Source organism: Spermophilus citellus (assembly GCF_964194105.1).
Source record: "Spermophilus citellus genome assembly, chromosome: 1".
Lineage (NCBI taxonomy): Eukaryota > Metazoa > Chordata > Mammalia > Rodentia > Sciuridae > Spermophilus > Spermophilus citellus.
The window spans coordinates 220,629,039-220,648,811 of record NC_138182.1 but is presented as its reverse complement, the minus strand read 5'-3'; the positions used below and the strand labels follow the sequence as shown (position 1 = coordinate 220,648,811).

General features: G+C 39.8%; 2 protein-coding genes across 5 annotated transcripts in view; one reads left to right on the top strand and one right to left on the bottom strand.

Annotated features, from left to right (window-relative positions):
* The window catches only part of ATG10 (autophagy related 10), a 300,282-nt gene extending 288,353 nt beyond the window's left edge, over positions 1 to 11,929 (top strand). For all 4 annotated transcript variants that reach the window (XM_081294504.1, XM_081294501.1, XM_081294502.1 and 1 more), the window contains 2 exons: positions 8,430 to 8,527; positions 9,182 to 11,929. In XM_081294504.1, coding sequence (XP_081150630.1) covers positions 8,430 to 8,527; positions 9,182 to 9,293 — 210 coding nt within the window. In that variant the 3' untranslated portion in view covers positions 9,294 to 11,929. The remainder of the gene's footprint in view (positions 1 to 8,429; positions 8,528 to 9,181) is intronic.
* Positions 11,930 to 18,617: 6,688 nt separating this feature from the next.
* LOC308655130 (growth arrest-specific protein 7-like) lies at positions 18,618 to 19,758 on the bottom strand. Its single transcript, XM_081304973.1, has one exon. The coding sequence runs from the start codon at positions 19,729 to 19,731 to the stop codon at positions 18,859 to 18,861; it is 873 nt and encodes a 290-aa protein (XP_081161099.1). The 5' UTR covers positions 19,732 to 19,758; the 3' UTR covers positions 18,618 to 18,858.
* Between the last annotated feature and the right edge of the window lie 15 nt (positions 19,759 to 19,773).

Genomic DNA, 19,773 nt, shown 5'->3' with positions numbered 1-19,773 from the left:
ATGTTTTTCTCTTTATTCTTCAGATTGAATACTTTCTATTAATAAATCTTAAGGCCACTCTTCTTTATCCTGCTCTCTTATATCTACTGTTGAGCCTACCTAGTGATTTATTTTTAATACCAGGGATTGAATCCAGGGGCACTTAACCACTGAATTACATCCCACCACACACACACACACACACACACACACACACACACACACACACAGCCTTTATTTTTGATTTTGAGACAGGGTCTTACTAAGTTGCTCAGGGCCTTACTAAGTTGCTGAGGCTGGCTTTGAACCTGTGATCCTCCTGACTCACCCTTCCTAGCCTCTGGGATTACAGGTGTGTGCCACTGCACTTGGACATAGTGATTTTTTAAAAATTTCTGGTATTGTACTTTTCAATTGCAAACTTGCCATTTAGTTCTTTCTGTAGTTTATATATCTTTATTGACATTAATCTTTGTAGAGTCATTGTCATAATTTTCCTCTTTTAATTCTGTACGCATAGTTTTAATACTTTAAACATATTTGTAATAGCTGCTTTGGACTCTTTCTAAATCTAACATCTGGACTCACTCAGAGTCAGGGTTTTTGTTGTTGTTGTTGTTGTTATTGTTGTCATTTGTTTGTTTTGTTTTGGTACTGGAGATTGAGCCCAGGGGCATTTTATCATGGAGCTATCTCCCTTGCACATTTTATTTTGAGACAGGGTCTCCCTATGTTTATGGGCCTGGGTGACCTTGAAATCCTCCTGCCTCAGCCTTCCAAGTTGCTTGGATTATAGTTGTGCACCCCTGAGCCCAGCTCAGTCAGATTGTCTGTTTTTTTTTTTTTAATCACTTCTTTTTTTCCCCCTTTGAATGTATTACAGTTGGTATCTTTGCATTTTTAAAAATTTTTCTTTGAAAATTAGATATTTTAAATAATATATTCCAGCAATTCTGGATTCTAATAGTTTTCATCAAAGATTGTCTTTCTTTTATTGTTGCTGCTGTTTTGTTTCTTTCAGTAACTTTCCTGGGCTTTATCTGCAGAATTCGTCTCTCCTGTAACTATGGCTACTGCTGTCTCTGCTAATTTTTTAATTCTTTGATTTTTAACCTTCCTTCCTCTGTCTCGTCCAACTGTATCTATATAGCTTGCTGATTAGACAATGATTGGAGAAAGATTGTGCTCAAATACCTCAAGTCCATAAGGCCTCCCTCTTTTGCTGATGGATGTGTATAGGTTAGGAATACATTCCAAATTCAGGAAGCATTCAAATTGGCCTTAGCTTTTACTTCCCATCAGATCTTCCTGTGTCTTTCTTGTACATGTGTATAGTTCCCATCAGCCAGGGATGTCTACAGAATTTGTCCTGCCCTTCTGCAACTACCTCAATTCCAGGATCTTTCCATTAAATATCTGGCTTGTCTGTTGCCTACCTTTACTGGGACTGCAACCTCTTTGGGTAGAGCTGTGGTTTCTCCTTTTCATTTAGCACCTATTTTGTGATTTTTATTGACAATGTTGCTAACAAATAGTTTTCACTGTCTATTAGATATCAAGGCAGCACAGCTACTGGTACTTAGGGCCAGCCCTACCCTGGTCAGACTTCCCTGTGAATCAAGCCAGGTGGGAGGATATGAAAATAGAATTTCTAGCTAAGAAAGCTGAAGATTCCCTCTGATTCTAACTTGAAGTTCTGCAAACACTTTTCAAAATTTTTATTTGCCCCTGGTTGATTTCCAGAATCTGGAAAGTGTTTGTTTTTGACAATTTCATTCAGTTATTTCTTTATTTTTGTTGGAGAGGATGTGCTGAACTCTTCACTCTGCCCCAGCAGATAGTTCTCTCCTGTTATTATTTCTTTATAATTTTTTTTCTTAAAAGCTTATGTATGTGGTAAAGAAAGAAATTGAAGACGATCTCAGAAGATGGAAAGATCTTTCATGCTCTTGGATAGGAAGAATTAATATTCTCAAAATAGCCATACTACCAAAACTGTTATACAGATTTAATAAAATTTCTGTTAAAATCCCAATGACATTCTCCATAGAACTAGGAAAAGCAATCATGAAATGCATTTGAAAAAATAAGAGGCCCATAATAGCCAAAGCAATACTTAGCAAGAAGAGTGAAACAGGAGGCATCATAATACCAGACATTAAACTATACTGCAGAGCCATAGTAACAAAAACTGCATGGTATTGTCACCAAAATACATATGTTGACCAATGGTACAAAATAGAAGACACAGAGACAAATCCACATAAATACAGCTATCTCACACTAGACAAAGACACCAAAAATACATTGGAGAAAAGATAGCCTTGTCAAGAAATGGTGCTGGGGAAACTGGAAATTCACATGTAGCAAAATGAAATTAAACCTCTATCTCTCACCCTGCAAAAAATCAGCTAAAGGTGTATCAAAGATGTAGGCACTAGAACAGAGACTCTGTGCCTAATAGAAGAAAAAGTAGGACCATATTTTCATCATTTTGGCTTAGGACCTGACTTCCTTAACAAGACTCCTAAAGTGCAGGAAGCGAAATGAAGAATCAATAAATGGGATAGATTCAAACAAAAAAGTTTCTTCTCAACAAAGGAAACAATCAATAACGTGAAGAGAGAGCCTACAGAATGGGAAAAAATCTTTACCATACACCTCAGATAGAGCACTAATGTCCAGGATATATAAAGAACTCAAAAAACTTAAAAAAAAAAAACAAAAAAAACAAATAACCCAATCAATAAATGGGCTAAGGAAATGAACAGATATGTCACAGAAGAAGAAATACAATTGATCAACAAACGTGGAAAAATGTTCATCATCTCTAGCAATTAGAGAAATGCAAATCAAAACTACAATTTCATGTCACTCCAGTCAGAATGGCAATTATCAAGAATACAAGCTATAATGAGTATTGTTGAGGATGTGGGGGAAAAGGCACACTCATACATTGCTGGTGGGACTGCAAATTGGTGCAGCCACTATGGAAAGCAGTGTGGAGATACCTCAGAAAACTTGGAATGGAACTACCATTTGACCCAGCTATCACACTCCTGGGTTTATACCCAAAGAACTTAAAGTCGGCATACTACATCTCAACCCTCTAAACAGTATTTATTTTGGCCCAGAATAACTCTAAAGTTCTTTTGTATTTCCTTTGCTTATTTATTTATTTATTTTTAATTTTTGGTACTGGAGATGGAACTCAGGGGCACTCAACCACTGAGCCACATCCCCAGCCCTATCTGTATTTTTATTTAGAGACAGGGTCTCACCCATCTTCTAATACTAACTCCTTGGGAGTTAGGATTTCATCACCTGAATCTGGGTTGAGGGATATAAATATTTACCATTGCACATCTCTTCAGTAAGGCTTTCCTTTTCACCAAATCTAATATCACCTCAATGTTTATTGAGCTCAATTCACAATAGCTAAACTATGGAACTAACCAAGATGCCCTTCAATAGATGAATGGATAAAGAAAATGTGATACATATCCACAATGGAATATTACTTATCCTTAATGAAAAATGGAATTTGCAGGTAAATGGATGGAACTTGAGAATATCATGCAAAGTAAAATAAACCAATCCCAAAACACCAAAAGCCAAATGTTTTCTCTGATAAGTGGATGCTGATCCATAGTGAGGGAGGGGAGATAGGGAAGAATGAAGGAACTTTGGTTTGTTTATAGGGCAGTGAAGGTAGGGTTTGGATGGGTAGGACAGTAGATGAGACAGACATTATTACTCTATAAACATGTATGATTCATCACCAGTATGACTCTGCACCATGTACAGCCAGAGGAATGAGAAATTGTGCTTCATTTATATACAGTATGTCAAAATGCATTCTACTGTAAAAAAAAAGAGATAAATTATGTTATGTGTGTATATATATATATATATATATATTACAATTCCTACTTTAAGCTGATCAACATTTCATAGCTTGATCTTGTTTAACCAAAAGCATTTTACCAAAATGATATATTTTTATTTTAAAATCCAACTGAAGTTTAAACTTCCAATTATTAAAGACAGTTATTTTAATTTATTCTATTTAATTACATAGAAATGAGGTCTCAATGAAGTTAAGGATAGATGTACTATAAGGTTTTTAAGGTCTGATTTTACCATAAGACCACCTTCTGAATGGCTTTCATTTTTGTCTGTTGGATATGAAGGAGTTGGATAATAATAGCCAATTAGGTTTTTGCTCTCTTTTAGGCACTGTTCATCATACTTTCTAGTTTGATCTCAGTGAAGGGTCACAATCTGTGAGGCAGATATTGTGGTAGCCTCATTTATCAGATAAGAAAATAGACACATAAAATGCTTAACGTATTTTCCCTTAAACTCACAGCTACTAAGTGGTGGAATAGGACTTGGCCCCAAAGAGTCATAACTACAGGCAGAGCTCAGGCATACTGTTACCTACTTGTTATATGGAATGGGCAAATGATAAGTTATAGAAGTAAAGTTCAGGTCTTCACTAAGCAGCATCAAATGAGCAGAGATACAGTGTGATCTGATCCTAAGTCTGTTCTGAGACAATGGCCTTCTGTACTGTGAATGTCTGTGTGCCTCGTGGGCATGTGTTATTTTTTTTTTTTTTTGAGGTCTTCAAAAGGTAGGCCCTACACCCGTAAACAAGAGGCAAGCAAGGTCTTGACTGTACATGAACCCATTCCTTATAAGAGTCACTAAGTTCCCAAGGAAACTCAATTGTGAGGGGTGATGATTCTTGAAGACGCTCTTAGGTGGGAGTTGTGTTTCCATCATATATAGGCCAGGAAGGGAAGACCTAGCCAGTGTTCCACATGACTCAAAGGAGCCTGAGAGCCCCAGTCTGGATCTTTAAGAACAAAATATTACCATGTTCAGTATTCCCAAACTTTTAGTAAAATCTTGCTTGAACAGTCTGTTGTGCCTCAGCTGTGGGAAGCCAGATAAGAATGGTCAATGTTGGAGGAGTTTCCCTATGAGATCAATATGAAAGTGGCCATGCTAATCTCCAAGGGAAGTGAGAGAGAGTGAAGAGAGTGGAGGCTATATAATTAACATGGCTCTCCCCATTATAAGTGTTTCTGTCCAAGGCAATCATGGAGATCTAGGCTTTATTTTATCAAGAAGGTAATATGTCTTCATATCAGTATGATTGAGTTGCTATATGGGTTGCTATTCCTTCCACTAAAAACTGTATAAGTTATCCAAAATGAATTTAGACTACATTTATTTTTTTTCAGATCTCAACCCTCTAAACAGTATTTATTTTGGCCCAGAATAACTCTAAAGTTCTTTTGTATTTCCTTTGCTTATTTATTTATTTATTTATTTATTTATTTTTAATTTTTGGTACTGGAGATTGAACTCAGGGGCACTCAACCACTGAGCCACATCCCCAGCCCTATTTTGTATTTTAATTTAGAGACAGGGTCTCACTCAGTTGCTTAGTACCTCGCCTTTTGCTGAGACTGGCTTTGAACACGTGATTCTCCTGCCTCAGCCTCCTGAGTTGCTGGGATTACAGGTGTGTGCCACCATACCTGGCTTCCTTTGCACATTTATTATGCTCACTTTCTTTTAGGGTCTTCTGGCCTCTACACTGTGTCCCCATACCTCTGCACAGTTGGCTTTTTCTTGTCATTCTGATTTCTGCAAAAATATTACCTTGTCTTAGTCTGTTCAGGCTACTACAACAAAAACATAAGAAAATGGGTGGTTTAAACAACATTTATTTTTCACAGTTCTATAGGCTAGGGAGTGTAAGATCATAGATGGTTGTCTTCTTGCTGGGTACTTTCATAACAAGAAGGGAGTGGAGAGAGCCCTCTGGGTCCATTTTTGAGAACATTCTTCCCATCAAAACCTAACCAAGACCCCATCTTCTAATACTAACTCCTTGGGAGTTAGGATTTCATCACCTGAATCTGGGTTGAGGGATATAAATATTTACCATTGCACATCTCTTCAGTAAGGCTTTCCTTTTCACCAAATCTAATATCACCTTGATCCCTCCAGAATTTTATTACCCTCTTAGGTTCTCCCATAGCACTTACTATCTGGATTATCTTGTGTATTTATCTGTGTTTGTTGGCTGTCTCCTATACTGGAATCAGTTCCATGAGATCAGAGACTTTGCTTATCTCTATAACTATATTCAGAACTGTTCTTGGCAAACAGATAAAAGGTGAATTTTATAATATATATAATTTATATTATATATAACATATATAAAATAGATATTAATTTAAGGCAGATAAGAGAAACCAGAATAAAACTTGACAGGAGACTTGCCATAGGCATAATTAACATCTGAACTGTGACCCCAGAGTCCAGTTAGGGCTGGGAAAAAGATAGAAAAAGAGCTGGATGGAGGAGGCTGACCCTTAGCTGGAAAAATCAAGCTACTGGGCAAAGATGTTTAGAGGTGGCATTTGGGGAGAAAAAAAATGCCAGGCCGGGCACACAGAATCATACAACAGTCTACTATTAATGGACAACTCTTCCCTCCACACAAACCCCCAAATCTCCACTCCCAATGTCACCAATACAAATGCAACTGGCTGTCCCAGTTCTTGTGAGTGAGTGTAGGCCCATGCATGCAGATGTGAATGCTTGGGGCTGAGGGTGGAGGCAGCAGGAACAACCACATGATTCTTCCCATGAGCAGATCTGAGTTTAACTCTCAACGAGTTGCCTAAGAGAATTCGAGAGAAGCAGTTGGGCAGCCTCTAGTTCAAATACAGCTGTTGTATTTGGCTCACCTATGTTTTTAAAAAGTACCAATATTTAAATATAGGAGGCTTTACATGAACTTTTGATCTTCTGGCATTTTTTTAAATTTTTTATTTGTTTTAATTACTTATACATGACAGTAGAATGCACTTATATACTTTTTTTTTTTTTAAAGAGAGAGAGAGAGAGAGAGAGAGAGAGAGAGAGAGAGAGAGAGAGAGTTTCCAATGTTTATTTTTTTCTTTAGTTCTCGGCGGACACAACATCCTTGCTGGTATGTGGTGCTGAGGATCGAACCCGGGCCGCACGCATGCCAGGCGAGCGCGCTACCGCTTGAGCCACATCCCCAGCCCCACACTTATATACTTTGATATATCATACATAGATGGGATATAATTTCTCATTTTTCTGAGTGTACATATAGAATCATATTGGTCATATAGTCACATATATACATAAAGTAATAATGTCTGTTTCATTCTTCTATCATTCTTATCCCCATATCCCCTGCCTTCCCCTCCTTTCAGTTCCCTCTACCTAATCTAAGGTAACACTATTTTTTTTTTTTTTTGCATTACAATTCTTTGACAAATGAGGTCTGGCATGCTGGACTCAATTTCCCACATGGCACTATCAGCTGGAGCAGAGTAGCAAGCATGGCCTTAGATGGCAGCACTCTCCAGTTGGTCCAAACTGTTGGTAGTAGTCCTTGTTGCTGTTGGTGTATTTAACTGTCATTCCCCCTTTGGGTCATCTGGCTGGACACCATAGCTATTTGAAATTGTGGTGTGTGCCACACTTTTTAATCCACAATGTAAAATTGATGAACTTATCATCAATAAATTTTTTTGTGTTGATAATCTTTGTATAAGTTTACTTACAATATAGAAGCCTTATAGGGCTTCCTATTGCTTACTAAATGATGGCCATCTCAAAACCAGCAGCAGTCTAACCTATACCTTATATCCAATTTTTCTTTTGTAAAGGAAATGGAGTTATATCATATGAGATTTTACCATATAGGAACAGCCTGTAAGCTTGGGAGAAACCAAGGAAATAAACAGGAAAGAGAAATTAAGAGTAGGGGATGATTTTGATTCCTTTACCATTGACAGAGATGAGTGAAATGCATAGTCAAGGTACTGGGCTTCCTGGACATCCCTGAAGACAAACTAAAAGAGAATTGTAGTCCAAAAAGATAGATTAGCCAAGAAACAGAGGAAACTGAAAAAAATTATCTATAGTTTGTAAATCCACGCACCTCACACAATACTCCTTTATCAATGAATTTTCATTCTCACCAACCTCTCACATTTGGATTATAAATTATATTTCAAAATAGGAAATCAACCTGTATGCTAATTCAGTAACTTGGAATTCAAGACAACCCTTCATTTTGAAGAAGTAAACCAGATTATCTACTGTAACTTTTTCATTTTTTTATTTCTTACATACATGACAATAGTGGAATGAATTACATTCATAATTATCCATTCACAGCACAATTTTTCATAACTCTGTACATAAAGTATGTTCATGCCAAATTATGCCATTATACATGAGCTCTCTTATTTTTTTGCATTATAATTATTAATACACCTTTGTACCACAATTTATCGTATCTCTGTTTATATATAAGGTATACCGTAACTTTTTCAAAGTAACCCTCAGTGACAATTCTGGACCAACTCTGGTTCTTACAGGAACATCCAATACTTGGGCAACCCTTTTTTGTACTTCATCCCTGCAAGACTAATGAATTCATGGCTCCTGTATTAAAGAATTCTCAGAAAATCAATAGGTAAGAAATACCCTTAAGATACATTGGCCCCTACTCTGATTTTAAAAGTGTAAATCTTTTTCTGTAACTCCAAAAGCTAGGCTAAAACAGAAATATGATAATAATGACTAAAACATTGATTTTTACTATATGCTAGGTGCTGTTCTAAGAGCTTTAGAGATATTAACAAATTGGACTTTTATAACATCCCTATGAGCTAAGTGCCATTATATTACTCAGTTTACAGAGAAAGAAACTAAAACACAAAGGAATTTAAAGACTCTGCCAGGGTCACGAAGCTAGTTAAGTGGTAAAACTGGAATTTGAATCCAAAACATTTTTGCCTCAAAACCATGCTCCTAATCACTGAAGTTCATTGCCTTAATAAATGCAGTGAATTTCAGGTGTAAATTTTGAGTCATCAAGGGGAGTCAGGATCCCCATTGCTTATCTTGTCCTTCAACTTCCTTAGTGAGGGATTCTAACATCCTCTATGGACTTCTAATTCTTGTCAAATAATGGGGCTGGCATTCAGAAATGCTGAATTCCAGGTAGGCACTCCTCCTTAAAGAAAGCCTCATTTTTGTTCTTGTCAATGACTAACTGCTTTTCTACCATTCATCCAAAAATGACAATGAAAATATTAATGTTTTCCATATTTCTCTTGTTTCCTAGGAACATCAACTATATTACATCATGGCTGAGCATCGTAGGGCCGGTTGTTGGGCTCAATCTTCCTCTCAGTTATGCCATAGCAACTTCTCAGGATGAGTCAAATGCCCTTTGACAAGGCAAAAAGAAAAGCCTACATTTCATGTTTTGCTGTTAGAAAGATTCTGGTGCTTCTCTTGCACTTAGATACATTCCTCTATCTGGAAAGTTTGTTTTCATCTTTAATGGACTGAACACTGGTTTGTTCTTTAGTTCTCCAACAATGCACTACCCAGTTGTTTAGGAAGCATTTTACTTTCTTGTAAGTAGCACTCAACCAGCTACAAGTGTAGACAATTTTATAATAGCACTGATATTCTTGAAATAATCATTTATTGCTCAGTCAACAGTGTGTTTTGTTGTTGTTGTTGTTTTGTTTTGTTTTTATTCTCTTGGTTTTTGTTTTGTTCTTGTTTTCAGATTTTTCTATTGATTTTACAGATTGTGGCATGAAGAGCATCAAGAGTTTACCTGACCAGCCCTGGTTTTAATGAGATCAAAACTGTGCAATATTCCACATTGCCAAGATTTGACATGGAATTTTTTTTCCCCCAGGAAAAAAAATGTCTGTGGCAACTCATATTTGATAGACTGAATGTTTAGAAAAAAACATGTCAAAGATACAAATCACTGTAAATAACAAAAAATGAATCTAGTTCAGTAATACTATAAATCCTGACATCATTGAGGCACTGACAAGTCATTTTTTTCTGGGCTAAGCACTTCACATTCCTTTTTCTGATATGGAGATTGATGGAGAAATATATTTATGCATTCATTTTAATATAATGTGATGAAAATTAAAGTACAGGATATATATGTTCCTGAAAACTACTTTTATAAACATAATAACCTTTCCTAAATTATTCTCCCATAATCAAATTCAGGAAAAATTAATTATTTCTAATTTATTCAGAGAGAGAGGGGGAGAGAGAGGGAGAGAGAGAGAGAGAGAGAGAGAGAGAGAGAGAGAGAGAGAAAAACAGATTAAAGAAAAAGCACAATATTTGGGGCAGCAGGAGTTGAACTCAGGTGCACTCGACCAGTGAACCACATCCCCAGCCCTATTTTGTATTTTATTTAGAGACAGGGTCTCACTGAATTGCTTAGCACCTCACTATTGCTGAGGCTGGCTTTGAACTCATGATCCTCCTGCTTCAGCCTCCTGAGCCACTGGGATTACAGGCGTGCACCACTGTACCCAGCCACAATAGTTTATTATAAGTGAAGTAATGTGCTTTAACAAGCAAAGTATGGTATAGATTAGAAGTTTTTTAAGGCTATAGGAAATATTTAAACATTAAATTTTTTACTTATAGTAATAAAACAATATTCATTTTGTCCCTCCAATTCTCAAATCCATAATTGCTCTACTGCAGTAGGGAGCTTTTTGTGCAAATCTCCATATCCCTGAGACTTATTTTCTTCTTCTTTTTAAGAAAATAAGCTAACTCGGAGGTTTCTGTGAGAACCACCTAAGATTATTAATGCATGAGAAAATATTGGAAAGTATTATACAAATATTCATCGAGTGTTCACCTTTTTTATAATTAATTGTTATTCACTCAGTTTATAAATAAGTTTTAACAGTAAGATATTAAGATAAACCTTGGGGTTGGGGATGGGTCTCAGTGGTAAAGCACTTGCCTAGCATGTGTGAGACCCTGGGTTCCATCCCCAGCAACACACACACACACACAAATACACACACATAAGCACACGCACACTCACAATGGTACATCATTGTTTGTTTGTTTATTTTTTTAACATTTTTTAGTTGTCAATGGATCTTTATTTTGCTTATTTATATGTGGTGCTGAGGATCAAACCCAGTGCCTCACACATGCTAGGCAAGCGCAGCCCCCATTGTCTGTTTTAATTGCTTCTTTTGTTGGGGATTTTTTATTTGTTTTTCATTTTAATTTATTAGGCACTGAAATTAGGAGAAAAATTTGGTTGGCCCTTGAGACAATCTAGATTAGTTTCTTTCAACAAAGAATGTACTTTAGAATTATCTGAGGATGTTTTACAGTTACAAATGCTAGGGCCAACTTCTAAAACAGTCTCTCTGGGTGATTCTGATGGAAACCTGGATAACCTCTCCTACTTTTTTTAAATGTACTTTTATTGTGGCATTGATAGATATTATTTTGCCTTACAATTTTATGCAAGGTGAACTTGCTTTCAAATGTTCATCTGGGCATCACAGATGCTCCTCAACTTACCATGAGGGTACATCCTGATAAACTCGTAATAAGTTGAAAATACCATAGGTCTAAAGTTCACCTAACTTGCTGAACATGATAGCTTAACACAAAGTCTGTTGTATAAAAAAAGTGTTGAATATCTCACAAACACACACGACTAGGTATCATGTAGACATGATTAGATGCTAAAACACAAAACACAATATCCCTCCAACCCTGGCAACACAGTATCCTATAGAATATTGGTTGTTTGTCCAATAATCTCAAGTTTGACAGGAAAATGCAGCTCAATGCTGATGCTGAGCATCAATGAGAGAGTATTGGAATGCAAATCACTAGCCAAGCAAAATATTATGATTCAAAATTTAAAGTATGGTTTCTACTAAATGTGTGTCCCTTTCACACCATCATAAAGTCAAAAACTATAAGTCATGGGTTGTCTTACATGAATAATAAGAAAATTTACGGGGCATTTATTCACCATGTGGCTGCCATAGTTTAAATATGGTTTGGGGCTGGGGATGTGGCTCAAGCAGTAGCGCGCTCACCTGGCATGCGTGCGACCCGGGTTCGATCCTCAGCACCACATACCAACAAAGATGTTGTGTCCGCCGAGAACTAAAAAATAAATATTGAAAATTCCCTCTCTCTCTCTCTCTCCTCTCTCACTAAAAAAAAAAAAAAAAAAAAAAATATATATATATATATATATATATGGTTTGTCCTCTCTAAAATTCATGTTGAAATTTGACTCCAAATATAATGGTGTTTAGAAATGGTGAGACCTTTCAATAGTGGCTATGTTATCAAGAAGGACTGATGGATTTTTTGCAGAACTGGATTCATTCTCATAGGAGTGGGTTGCTATAAAGCAGGTCAGCCACCTTTGTCCCCTCTGCTCTTCTGCACATGCTGATTTATCTTCTACTTTCTGTCATGAGTTGAAGCACCACAAAGCCCTTTCTAGATACAGCAGCCTGACCTTGGACTTCCCAGCCTCCAGAACCATGAGCCAAATGAATTTCTTTCCTTATAAATTACCCAGTCTCAAGTATTTTGTTATAGCAACATAAAGTGGACTAAGGTAGTAGCCTACTCGTATGGGTCAGAGATGGCTTTATGAAATAAGGAATCACTGTTAGAGTGAAGGGATTGTCTGCTGGTGATTCAAGAAAGACCATGACAGAACCCCTAATCCACATCTACAGGTTAAGGGCTGAACTCTCAGAAGGAGAGCAGAGGAGAGAAGGGGTTAATTCAAACTGTTAGAAAAGCTAAAAGTAAATTTTAAAATGCTGAGCTGCACATATTCATGCTAGAATAGGAGCCTGTTTATATGCTTGCTGGGCATTTTAGTATTTACCATTTAACATCTTTTCAACTCTGCAAGGGATTTTTTTTCCTCACTTTCCCTAATGTAAACACAGATTTCTCAGCAAGTCATTTCCCAAGCCATGCCATTTCTGGTGTTAAAAAAAAAAAAAAAAAAATATATATATATATATATATATATAAAATCAGCCAAATTATGTACTTGTCTGGAAATACTATTTATCCTTTGGGCCAAGGTAGTTTTGTTTTAAATTAAAAAAAAAAAAACCTTTTTATTCTCTGATTGATAAAGACCTGAAACTTCATCAGAGGCAATACAAATTCTGAAGACTGCGTATAGATTTTGGAGATTTCCTTCCCCAGATAGATCCATCTCCTTAGGCAACTTCATTTTCAGATATGTTTTTTTGAATTTCTTGATTGATAAAAATTTACCTTTTTTAAAATGCAGCTGTACTAACAGATTGTTACCCCATCAATAATTAAACATTAGAAGTGGGGAGGCATGGGAAAATGGAGGAACTTTGGGCAAAAGGGAGGGAGAGTAAGGAGGGTGCTTGGGGCAGGAAAGATGGTGGAATGAGATGGTCATCATTACCCTAGGTACACGTATGCTGCACATATGCTGTGTCCCTACATTGTGTACAACCAGAGAAATTCAAAGTTGTGCTGCAACTGTGTGAATAAATCAAAATGTATTCTGCTACCATATATGCCTAATTAAAATAAATTAATTAATTAGGAAATCTTTTGTTTCCTCAAAGAGACAAAATTCTTTCTCTGTGATAAAAGAATTTTTTCTCTCCATTTCCTCTCCAACTAATATAACGCAAAGCACCTTCAGTGGAGAATAAGGCTGATTTTGTGTAGCCTTGGAAAATTTGCTTTGCGTTTTGAGTCCTCAGTTTCCTCATTTGTACATTGGGGAAACTCACTTACTTGTCCTTTGAGGCCTACTTGAACTGTTGGGTCTGTAAAATCGGCAGAAGTTCTGAGGACTAGACCCAGTCTGCTTAGCTGCTGAGTGACTTGAGCCAATTTCCTTCATCTCCTTTGTTGTTGTTGTTGTTGTTGTTTTTTATTATTTCTCTAAAATAAAGACCACAATGTCTATCTTGCTTACCTGACAAGGGCATAGAGAAAATCAAATAATACATAAATCTGAATGTGTTTCATACTCAACACAATGCTACAGGGAATAAGCCTTGATAAAGGATAACAGCCTTGCTCCTCCTGGTTCCTGACCGGAAATGCTTTCTTCTCCACATCTTTCCATGGGTTCCCAGCCTGGTCCATGTGTTCACCTTTTCCACATGAAAAACCAGCCTCTACCTCAGAGCAGAGCCTGTCCAAGGAAGGGACATGACTTTTGTCCTTGGAAAGACCCACAGAGCACTCCTAGGCACATTCCCACCCTGCTAAGTTGTTTATCTACAAATAACAGGAGAGATCTGCTGCGCCAGGTGTCCCTGACTCAGCTAGGTGGGGACCATAGCAACCCCCTAGCAGCCACCAATCAGCATGAGACAGGGAAATTCCTGGGATGCCAGATGACCCTCCCAGTAGTTTATAGTAGTTGATAACATGTTGGGAAACCATGTAGTCCAGCACATACACCCCGCATGGCCTAAACCAATCAGTTCAAATGAAACCCCCTCTTGTACTGACCAATCACCCCTACCCAACTTGTTCCTGCCAGTGAATGTGCTAATCATGTTTTAGAGTTGTTATTTGATTTTCCCGTGGTGTGTGATGATTTGCTAAGAGATGCTATGATGTATGTGGGGGTCCCTGACTTCTCCAAAGAATGTATAAAACTGCTGCAAACCCTGGGCTTGGGGCCTCTGAGCGTCACCAGTTGCTGTGTGCGTGCGGAGGACCAAGGTAGCTCGCAATAAAGGCCTCTTTGCTGCTTACATGGATCTTGGGTCTCCGGTGGTCTTTTGGGGGTCCCGAATTCGAGAATAACACACAAAGCCAACTTGGACACCACAGTGAAGCCAGATTTAAAGTCAGGTAGTCAGTGTAGTTAGGTAAATCGGGTCTAATACCGAGTGAAATCTAAAATGGAGGCCATGCTGAGAATGATTCCAGGAAACGCAGGACGACTCATGGAATGTTAATGAAGTCCTGAAAAGGCCCTAGGCCAAAGTCCACCTCAAAGAAGTGTTAATGAACAGCCCCCAGCAAACTTGAAGGTGCTGACTCAGAAGTCCTTCCTGCCCGGATTACTTTTTTGGCCCACCTGTGTCCCACCCCTCGGGCCTTCCAACCTACATTCCATCACCAAAACTATAAAAAGGGGAAACAACCGCACTTCCACGGATTCCACCTCTTGGGTCCCCTTCTTCCTCCGGGAGAAGTCTTTTCTGCTGTCCTTTAATAAACTTCTAATCTCTACTCTGACCTTGCCTTGGCGTGCTTCTTTGGTGTTATTCTTCAACATCGGGGAAGCAAGGACTCGTCACCGGTCAACAGCGGTAACAACAGCAGCCTCCACTGATAGCTCCTTTCATTGCTCACAGCACTTCGTCACTGGAACCTGTTACTCATTTCTCCTTTTCTCTGATCTCCCTCTGGCTTGTGGTGGATAGAAGGCAATTTAAGACCCACTGTTTTTGGTGTGCTCTGCACATGTGCAGAAGAATGGCCCCTCTGAGTGGATTCGGAAAGGTAGGTCCTGGGAGGGAGTTGGAGAGCACTTTGTCCAGCAGAAGGAGCACAGACGGTGTGGATCAGTGAGTACTAGGCAGTTAAAAAAACAAAATTACCCTCTCCTCCCAACAAAAAGCTGACTAAAATCAAGAGAAAAAAAGACCAAAACTGTTTTTTTTTTTAATACATTTCTCTCATGATAAGTTTGTTTTTATTCATACCCTTGGAAGTGGAGTTCTGCATTGTTCAAAACCATTAACATAATGTTAATCAGAGAGCTGATCCTGTGAAGTTTTAAATTTAGGAATAAAGTTTGAGAGTAAGAATATGAAAATATTCTTACAGATAAGTATTGCATCTGAATCATATAAAATCTCTCAGGGATATTTATCAAGCTCATGTTATATGCTAAGCCCTAAGTGGGGTGCCAGGGATAGCAGCTGAGGGACATAACCCTGGCTGGTGTGCAGTCTAGGGCCTGGGGTTGTGGCTTAATGGTAGAGCAGTTGCCTAGCACATGGGAGGCACTAGGTTTGATCCTCAGCACCACATAAAAATAAATAAATAGATATAATAAAGGTGGTGTGTCCATCTACAACTAAAAAAAAAAAAAAAAAAAAAAAAGTCCAGTCCAGTGGGGATGATGACAAGAAAGAGATTCAAGGATAGGGTGCCTGCTATGACCCAGGTGTGGGAAACTGTGCAACTGTGCCAAGGAATGCTTTGCAGAAAAAGGATGAGTAGACTCTTGAAGCACTTAGGAGGCAGCAAGGTTGAGAGTAGAGGAAAACCCTCAAAGGTAAACATGGGGAATGAAGAATGAAGCTGGCTGGCAGTTCTGGGGTCAGCTCTGGGAGGGCCTTCCTGCCACTCTGAGAATTTGTACATGGCCTAAAGACCACAAAGAGCCATTTAGGGAATTTGAATAGACAAGTTAAAGTATAACATTTGTATTTTAGAAAAGCCTGTATTTTAAAAATACTGCTGCATGTAATGAACTAATCATACATAGATTCATCAGTTTGTTTTGCAACACTATACTGGCCTCATGACTTAGAAGACAAAGAAGCACAGGAGGGGTTGGGTGTATGGCAAGGACACTTTTCAGTTTTTATCCAGTTCCTTCCAAAAGAAAACCAGTGGGTGTCCTGAAAGCCTTGAGTCCTGGGTCACTCTGTTAACTGAAGTCACTTCACCTGAGCCCCTCTTTTCTTATGTATTAAATGTAAGGAGGCATATTAAATCAGGGAAACTCAGTTTGTTAGTTTATGACCAGTATTTTTCTAATGAAGAATACATAAAAAGGAAAATATCAAAGTTTATTGCACAAAGAGTATTTTTTTTATTTTTGAAACTTGATTTCAACCACAGTCATTCATAGCTTGATGGGACTATGTTCTGAGAAATACAAACCTAAGGGCTGGGGTTGTGGCTCAGTGGTAGAGTGCTCGCCTAGCACACGAGGCAGTCATTGGGTTCAAACCTCAGCACCACATAAAAATAAAAAAAGATATTATGTCCACTCACAACTAAAAAATATTTAAAAAAATAAAAGAAACATGAACCACCTTTATTATATCTATTTATTTATTTTTATACCTCTAGGCTATATGGTACATTATGGTGCATACTGTCATATTGATTGATCTGTTGTGGACCAAAATGCCATTATGAAGCTTAACTGTATGTGCATGCATGCATACATAGTCTGATACCACACATGAAATCTATCTGCATCTCTGTGGGTGTGCATGCATGTGAGTGTGTGTGTGTGTGGGGGGTGCTTGTGATATTGACTGAACTCTAGCTCCAAGTAAGAAACTGATGTGACTCCATTTTTTTTTTTTTTTTTGGTTTGCTTTAGTATATTGAACATCTTTCTAAAATAAACTATGAGAAAGCCATTCTTATTCAATGGAAGAGATGCTGAAGGATTCAAGATTAACATCCATTATTAGCAATGTAAAACGGAGGGAAAGATCTTGGGCTCGTAGGATTCTGCCCCCATGGGAGACGGAAGGGTCAAGCCGAAAGCCATCCATGGGAAAGATGAAGAAAGGTGGGCTCTCAGGACAGGGGTTTCTGGCTAGAAGCTGTTCCTTGCTCACTGGGTCAATATTTTCTCCCAGCCCCCTCAGGCTGATTCTCTAGGCTAAGATGGTGGAGATGGTGTTTGCTGTAGAAAGAAAGTGGCGGGCTGAACCCAGGGGTAGTGCTGAAAAGCTTCCCGAGTCATGCTTGGCTCAGGCTCCTCCAGGGAAGATGGACAGAGGGAAAGGAGGTGCTAGCACCAAGCAAGGGCTTGGTGCAGGGCTCTGGAAAGTTCGGAGGAGCTGGAGGTCCAGGTGGCAGGACACACCTGGACAGCAGACTCTGGAGAGAGAGTCTGCAATGCTCATACAGAGTCCAAACCCTATCTTGCATAAGCAGATGGAGTATGACAAAGACTTGCCCTAACCTGTCTCCCATGTGGGACTGACCTAGCCCTATTAAGCCCTTGGTGGGCAGCCTGGGAGAGCAGGGGTCAGGGTAGCCCCGTGTTGGACAGGACACCATGGGAGACAGACCCCATATGGTTTCTGGCTCATCTCCATCTCTCAAAGCTTTTGGACATGCACACAGCTAGAGGAGGTCTCCCTGGCGGAGAACTTTGGGCAGGGGTGGCAGGGTGGGGGTAGGGACTGCCTTGAGAAAGCAGCTGAGGAATGGAGGGATCAGGATTTCCAGAGACTTCAGAGATGATGCCTGGTCTGATAGGAACCGTGATTCAATGCTCTGACTTGGGGCTAATTTGCCGAATGAGGTAGTTCCATCCTGACCTCTCTGGGCAGGGTTGGTCAGGGAAGACAGAAAACAGGCCTTCCCAAGACCCATGGGAATGAAAAGTGGCCAAGAAAAGCCAGATTTGGGCTCCCAGAATGCAATGAGAAAAATAGAGAGAGGAGGGCCGTAAAGGATTCTAGGTGCATGCTGAGCTGACGGCGCCTGCTATCCATGACTCTGATCCTGATATTGGCTTGGAGGCAGAGACAGCCCTTCCCTGATCTTCCAAAGCCCTGGGAGATAAAGGGACCAGGTGAAGGATGGGCTTTGGGGCATCCAAGGGCACAAGTATGTGACGGCCACCCCTGTGGAACTCAGCAGGGACCACAAAGTTCCAGCCTCAGTTTGTTCTCAGAGCAACAAGCACGGCACGGGGTTTGGGGGGGCTTCAGTCTTGGAGACAAGGGCGAGGTTGCAGGTCTGTCTTCTTGGCCTGGGAATATTTGGGATTCCCCACCTGAGCCATCCAGATCACCCTTCTGGAATTGCCAGCTCTCTCCTCTCTCCTCAGTGGACAGGAGAGTGGGTGGGAGGGCAGCTTCACCGAGCGGGAGCCACCACCCCCTCTCCATGGGACCCCCAGCCCCTCTCCTGGGCAGGACCCCCGGAGCTGCACAGGTGTGTCTAGATCTCCATGTCCACGGGGCGAATGTTGCCCGTTTTGTGCTCTCTGACCCACAGCTCTCTGTCTTTGGCCGGGTCCACTTTTCGAAGCAGTTGGTCCACAGGCTCGACTGTGCTTTGGTTGAACATGCCTGTCTCATGCCGCAGCTGTGTGTACTGACACAGATGTTGCCGGATCATCTCCACCCTCTCCACCTCCAGCCACTCCAGCTCCAAAGTGGTGGTCACCATCTCTTCAAACCACTTGGACTGGGCCTGGTTGTAGAGGTCCACACAGCGCATGAGGTCATCACCAGCCTGTGTGGACTTTCTCCGTGCCTTCTTGATGTCCTCCTCTGTCTTGTTGCTCAGCTTGATCTCCAGTTGCTGAGTCTTCATCTCCAGGTCTCTCTGCCGCTCTGTGAGGGCTTTCCGGGCCTTCTCCACTGACGCGTAGCGGCTGGCGAGCTGCTTGCGGAGGTCAGCGATATGGTGGTCACACTTTTTCATGTCTTTCTTGAAGTTCTCACGAAAGTTCATTAGGGGCTTCTCTACCTCGATGTGAAGCTTGGCGGAGAACTTGAGATGAACCTCTGCTTCATCTGCCAGACTCTTCTTCACCTGGGCCCAGGCTTCTCCCAAGGAGCCTTCCTCCTGTGCAGCCAAGGAGTTCTGAGAGAGCTTAGCCAAGTTCTTTGCATATTCCTCTTCAATCTTTATCCTCTCTCGGACGAATTCAGACCTTTCTTTCTGCATTTGTTTGCCCTTCAGTTGCTTTTGGAGCTGCAGTTGGAATCCAGCCACCGTGCCATTGCCTTGGGGATCCTTCTTATCAGCCCAGAAGTAGTCACAGTAGCTCCACTCGGTTGGCTTTAGCAGTTGCTGTTCAGGCATGGTGTCTGGGTGAGGGAATGTCACGCAATTTATCATCTTCTC

Excerpts from the sequence above, each read along its gene's own strand:
- LOC308655130 (XM_081304973.1), bottom strand. The coding sequence starts at position 19,731 with ATGCCTGAACAGCAACTGCTAAAGCCAACCGAGTGGAGCTACTGTGAC.